We start from the raw sequence: 6,826 nt of genomic DNA, 5'->3' as shown, positions 1-6,826 counted from the left end.
CAGTTTGACAATAATTTTTGTGAATCGATCCCTATATACAATTTTCCTAATTCCATGAGCTTTTTTTCCGATTTCCCTGAAAATTATACTCAACAACCCATGCGTGCTAATAATTATTCTAGAGGATTTTAATAACTAACTTTTTAGATGAATAAAAATACTATTAATCGATACTTTGTAAAGTTGCTATTACTTCTTCTCAAAATTAAAACTTTGATGCTACTACAATATTCTGCATTTATAAGTTTATGAAACATGACTAATAATTTTAAAAAAACACTACTTCTGATCTTTTTTTTAAAAAAAATTATAATTTTTCAGATTATCTAACATAACTATTACCTAATACAATTCTCTATGTGATATTTTAAAAAAAAAATTCCTCAGTTTAGTTGCACACATAAAACTATACTCCATACTTTCATTTATCTTCTCTTCTTTCTTGCCAACTCCTCTTTCTATATTCTCTACCATGCTAAAGACATATCCATTCATCAAATTGTATAAAGTTGGCACTGTCTATTGCCTATCATGTGATCCAACCTTTCCAAAATATAAAAAGAAGACAAAAATTAGATAAAAAGGAAAAAAAAAGAAATTCAATGCATTAAAATTGAATTTATGGTGAAGATTTTGCGTATAAACATTGTTTGCTGATTCAAGTAAGGAACATAAGTGCCCCAAGAAAGTGAAAAATTCCCAAGTTCAAACTTGGTGTACCCACTTTTATGCTTTTATTCCAATTTTTAATTTATTTTAATGATATTTAGAAATTAATAGTAATTAATTATATAAATATGAAAGGACGTTGATTTTGCGCCATTAACGTTGTGTCAACTTTGGAAACGTCCAATGGCTTTTCAATTCAAACATTTCCAACATAATCCCATTTACAAAGAGGACCCCATTTCTAATCATAGTTCACTTTCCCCAATTTTTTTATTACTCTGGACAAATTTAACTATAGAATTAGAAGCCAGATAATTAATTTGGATTTTTCAGTTTTATAAAAGAGAGTATAGAGAGTTTTTTTTTTTTGGCTCTTAATGTAAGTCACCTCATTTAATTTATTATATGAACATACTAATGTACAATTTCATCTTAATTTATTCTTACGAAGATTGTTATTTTCTTAGGAAGTATATATTAATATATAATAAATAGAAGTAAATTTGAAAAGTTAGTAAATTTTGTAATAAATTTAATAAAATTTAAGAGTTTTCTTTGTTTCACTAAAATATGTTAAAAGTTTCTTATAAATATAACAAGAGGAATAGAAATAAACAGAATTAATTAAATTAGTTATTTATCAAAAAATACATCTCTGAAATATTATTTTTTATTATTTATATTAAAAACTACTACATCAAGGCCTTAATTATAAAATCTTATTTGTAATTTATAAATAAAACTTTATAATTAGGACCGGAAGTAGTATCAAATTAACATAAAGTTCTCTTAATATATACTACTAAAAGTTTTTTAAAAAAATTATATGTTTAATAGATAAATTTGATTGGAACTTCACCCTTATGACTAAATTAAAGCTTAAATTAATCATATTTTAGGGTGGAAAAAATAAAAATTGAAGACCATTCATGTCATCCATTATATGAAGAGCCAAAGAAGTAAATTCTACGTGCCCTTTTCATTTCCAGCTGTGACCAAATCATACTTGTCTCTGAGTGTGTCCCACGTGGCCCTCCATACTTAACCCATAACTAACCATGGTTAGAAGCTAACCTAACCCAACATTCATCTTTAACTACCCAATCCACCACTTCACTCTCCTCACTCCACTCCTTGCAGCTTTCCAGCATCTTCTTTCTGCTTTTTCGTTTTCCCAGCATGGCTTCGTTTGGAGCTTCGTTCCTCTCTCTCTTTCTTACCACTCTCACCATCGCCGCCGTTGTCTCCGGCCACAACATCACCGACATTCTCGCCGGCTTCCCAGAATACAGCCAATATAACAGCTTCCTCTCCCAAACAAAGCTCGCCGATGACATCAACAGCCGCCAAACAATCACTGTTCTTGTCCTGAACAACGGCGCGTTCTCTTCACTCACGTCCGGTCACCCCCTTTCCGTCGTTAAGAAAGCTCTTAGCCTTCATGTCCTCTTGGACTACTACGACGGCCAAAAGCTTCACAAGATTTCCAACGGCTCTACTCTCACCACCACACTGTACCAAACTACCGGAAATGCCCCTGGAAATTTGGGCTTCGTCAATATCACTGACCTGAAAGGAGGAAAAGTCGGCTTCGGCTCGGCGGCTCCCGGATCCAAGCTCGATTCGTCCTACACCAAGTCAGTTAAGCAAATCCCGTACAATATATCCGTGCTTGAGATCAGCGCGCCGATTATTGCGCCGGGGATGTTGACAGCTCCAGCTCCGTCTGCTGACGTTAACATAACGGGGTTAATCGAGAAGGCCGGAGGTAAAACGTTTGCGTCTTTGCTTGTCTCCAGCGGTGTTATTAAGACTTACGAGTCTGCCGTTGAGAACGGTTTGACCATATTTGCGCCGTCCGATGAGGCTTTCAAGGCGCGTGGGGTTCCCGATCTGAAAAAGCTCACCAACGCTGAGGTGGTCTCGCTCTTATTGTATCACGCCGTGTCGAAGTACCTTCCCGTGGGGGCTTTGAAGACCAGCAAGGATCCAATTAGCACATTGGCGACAAAAGGCGCCGGGAAGTATGAGCTCTCAACAACTACCGCCGGCGATGCAGTCACTCTCCATACCGGAGTTGGCTCGTCCAGAGTCGCCAGTACGGTGCTGGACTCCACTCCTGTTGCTATCTTCACCGTCGATAGCGTGCTTCTTCCGACTGAGTTATTTGGGAAGTCGCCGTCGCCGGCACCCGCACCGGCACCAGTGAGCTCTCCTACTCCGGCTCCAGCGTTAGCACCGAAAGCCAAGTCACCTGCTCCAGCTGCTGCTTCACCACCGGCTCCTATGGCAGGAACTCCGGCTGGTTCTCCGGCTGATACTCCGTCGTCGGCAGCTGACCATGGCGCTCAGCAAAAGGCTGCCGGCGCCCACGTGGAGGCTTCTGCTGTTCTTGCCGTTTTCCTCGTTGCGATATCTTCTATTGTCGTATCTTGAGTCGTAGTTGGAGACCTCGGGCTTATTTTTCGTTTCTAATTTAAGACTTGAGTTAATTTTAATTTAATTGGCTTTTATCATAATTTTTTTAATTTTTATTTGTCAGATTTATTTATGAATGTGTAATACAATGTGAATTTCCTCACCTTTTTTTATATTTTATTTTTGAAAAAAAATGTCGGTGAGTTGATGACGCTGCTTGCCGCCTGAGGATATTGCTATTGGAAGTTTCATATCTTGCTGGCAAAAGAAAAGGAAGTTTCTGTCACCTAAAAAAAAAAAAAAAAGGAAGTTTCATATTATTTTTAATGCTTGAAGAGCACGCCGTTTCCCATGTGAAAAAACCAATGTATTCCTCGAAGTTTTAATATAACAATTATTTAATAAAGTTGAACAGAGTATGCAAATTAGTTAATTATAATAAAAATTAAATTAAGAAAATGACATTTAAATTTAAAAAATCTCAAAACATCACCTGAATTTGTAAAACCTCACATATGTAGCTAAGTTGGAATATTGAAATGTCAATGAACTGAAAAAAACACAAAGTCGCATTTACTGGCTAGCTGAGTTCTGACAATTCTTCTAGCGAGTGTTACATCTTTATTAACATTATTCTCAAAGTTTTTAAACTGAAATTTTTCGACATCTGTAGACTGTAGTGTAGCTGTGACCACTCATAATAATACTATAACTTTATTATATGATAAGCTTCTTGTTTTTTTTTTTGTCAATATTATATGATAGGCTTTTAAATTTGAAGAAGTTAATGACTTAGTGAGTGCACAATCTTATGAGATTTTTTCAACATTTGTAACATGTAACGTGGTTAACAAATCTTTAAAATCTTATAGGCTAATTAATGATATTAATTTAAAAATTTGTTGTATAACATGATTAATGATGTTAATAGAGTTATTACTAAAATCTTACAGGTTAATTAATAATAAGAATTGGTTTTACATTCTATTTGATTTCAAAATATAAGACCTCAATTCATTTTATTTTTCATATTTATTTATTTATTTAAAGTAGTCCTTGGAGTAATTATACATATTAAAGGTTTTATGACATAGTAGTTCTCGTTAATACATGTTAGTGTAAACAACATTTATTTAATATAAATAATTAATTTAAATAATTTTATTAATTTACTCAAATTAGTCAATTAGCTCTTATATTAAAAATTGGATGTAGTATAATATAGTGTGGTTAATGACGTTAACGGGTCTGTAAATGTCGTCGTAAGAGTTGGCAACACGGTACTAATATAATAACAGCAGCAGCAGCAAGCCTTATTCTACTAGGTGGGATCGGTTACATGAATCACATGACGTCATTGTGCTCTATTAACAGCTAACGATGTCATTGTACTCTATTGACAACCAAGATCTTAGATACGTTGTTGACCAAGAAGTGTTGTTCAATGACCTTATTGAGTGTTCTTCTCGGTCTTCCTCTTCTTCTTTTTATAGGATTCTATATTGTTTGATCTACTATCCTCACCGGGACCTCAAATGGCAATCACAATACCAATGGTGAAAAAAAAAATTAATTTGAAAATTTTCAAAACACATGATAAATGACATAAATAGAGCCGGGAAACCCATATAAGAGTTATTAATTAAGTTGTGAATATTGAAAAAAAATATTTCAAATAGATAATTGCCGGTAGCCGAAACTTCAGGGATAGAGCCGCCCCAACAGTTGGTTAAGGTGATTTGAGTTTTTTTAAATAAAAAGCAACATTATAAATTTACTGACATTTTAAAATTCTAATTTAATTATGTTTATTTATTTAAAATTTTGCAAATTCATATAACTTTTTGGAATTTTTAAAATTTTTTCTATAATAAATCTGGTATCATTTTTTTTTCCCGGCTGAACCTGGTATCAGTTTATAAATGGATAAATTAATATGAAAAAAATAAATAAAATGAATTAACACATAAATTTAAGACTAATATCTCAGTTCCAGGCTCCAGCTGGCAAGTAATAGTTTACTAGTGTTTTTCGAAAATGCTGTGAGGTAGGTTGAATGAACTCACGTGGAGCAATCCTAGTGGGTCCCACGTGTTTCAAATGAGCGGGACGTTTCTAACGTCTCTTCCGGAGCAGCTCGGATCTGTCTTTGTGGGAAGTGGAGCGAGCGGCCGCGCCCCACAGTTCCAAATTCTAATATTTTTTTTAATTATCAATTATTTTTCTTTTTTCTTTTTGGCAAAACAATTATTTTTCATATAATAACTTAAAATGTGCTAATCCCAAATTTAGCTAAACGCCTAAAATAACTCAAAATATGCTAATCTAACAATTATCTAAGCACAACCGTAAAATGGTATGGAAAAGGAAATTAAGTTAAAAATAATTTTTAATGTGAAATATTAAATGAAAATTAATAATGAAAAAAATAGTTTTATTGTATTTTCAATCATAGCGAAAAGCTAAAGTACAAAGGTAGGTAGGCTCTTCCGAATCCCTATCGATATGGTCCAAAAGAAAATTTTTACAATGAGACTTCGGATCTCACTTGTTTTTTTATAAAATAAAAATAGGAAACTTATTTGTCCGTGATATGGCCCACAAAACTAACAAATTTTGGTCTGCAAAATAAAATTGAAAAAAATTACTCTTTTTGTAAATATAAAGCCTATTTTATAAAATTTATACTTAAATATATAAGGTCACATATTTATAAAAGTAATTAATAGTCTTTTTACCAAAATACCTTTAAGATATATCAAAATTACTTATTTCATAGATGATAAATATTATCTCATTTTCTTAATATAAAATCTCGTTTGACTTTTTTTTGTTTTAAATATAAGACCCCAATTTACTTTGTCTCTCATACTTATCCATTTTTTTTTAAGATAGTCCTTCTAAAGATGGCAGTTCTAATTAATACATTTGGTTAGTAAGGATATTTTAGAAAAAACAATACATAGTTATTACAAATAACTAATTAACTTATTTCCTTAATCTTCTCAAATTAGTCAACTAGCTCTTATAATTAAGACTAAAGGTAGTAATTAGTATGATTAGTATAATTATCTAGCTATTTTTCTTAGTTGATGTATTTTAGTTAAAAATATCTTACATTTAAAAAAAATAAAATATATTACTTATTCTCTTACATAAATACAGTAATAAGAACATATGTAATGTAATCAAAATCAATCAGTATATATGCTAAATGCCATCAATTTTAAGAAAGAACAATAGTAAGGAAACCTGTTTCGTTGCTAATCATTTTAATGAGCACTCTAAACTTATCAGATTTGGATCATCCGTATTTCATTTGAATGGTCGGAATTTGATTTTCTTTTTATTTTATTTTTTTAAAATAATTATTTTAATATATGTAGAATATAAAATAAAGATAATCTCTTAACTATTTTTTTTCAAAAATAGTTTTTTACATGTAAAAATAATTAAGTAAATATTTTAAATTTGGACCGTCCAAATCAACTATAGACAGTTTACACCTGATGAGCTTGGGATAATTATCAATATGATGAACAACATATTCCAATCGTAAGCCAATAACAGCGAGCAAAAAAGTAAGAACAAATAATTATAAGTGATTAATTTCTAGTAAATGTCTCATAAAGTGCAAATTCACCCAGAAAGTATACGGCCCGGAGTCATGGGTATCAGGAAGTTTTTAAGATCTCAATGTTGCAAAAAAATAGTAACGTCCTGTCTGTTATCCCAATTA

The 6,826-nt window shown here is 32.1% G+C and overlaps 1 protein-coding gene across 1 annotated transcript; it reads left to right on the top strand.

The window, feature by feature from the left end:
* Positions 1 to 1,821: 1,821 nt before the first annotated feature.
* Positions 1,822 to 3,281, top strand: LOC114746613 (fasciclin-like arabinogalactan protein 10). The gene has a single exon (XM_028934841.1). The coding sequence runs from the start codon at positions 1,849 to 1,851 to the stop codon at positions 3,103 to 3,105; it is 1,257 nt and encodes a 418-aa protein (XP_028790674.1). The 5' UTR covers positions 1,822 to 1,848; the 3' UTR covers positions 3,106 to 3,281.
* The last annotated feature ends 3,545 nt before the right edge of the window (positions 3,282 to 6,826 follow it).

The sequence above is a fragment of the Neltuma alba genome, unplaced genomic scaffold (assembly GCF_004799145.2).
Source record: "Neltuma alba isolate B1F8T4 unplaced genomic scaffold, ASM479914v2 tig00005078_pilon, whole genome shotgun sequence".
Classification (NCBI taxonomy): Eukaryota; Viridiplantae; Streptophyta; class Magnoliopsida; order Fabales; family Fabaceae; genus Neltuma; species Neltuma alba.
Note: the sequence above shows the minus strand (reverse complement) of the source record. Positions and strands in the feature narration are given on the sequence as shown.

Excerpts from the sequence above, each read along its gene's own strand:
- LOC114746613 (XM_028934841.1), top strand. The coding sequence starts at position 1,849 with ATGGCTTCGTTTGGAGCTTCGTTCCTCTCTCTCTTTCTTACCACTCTC.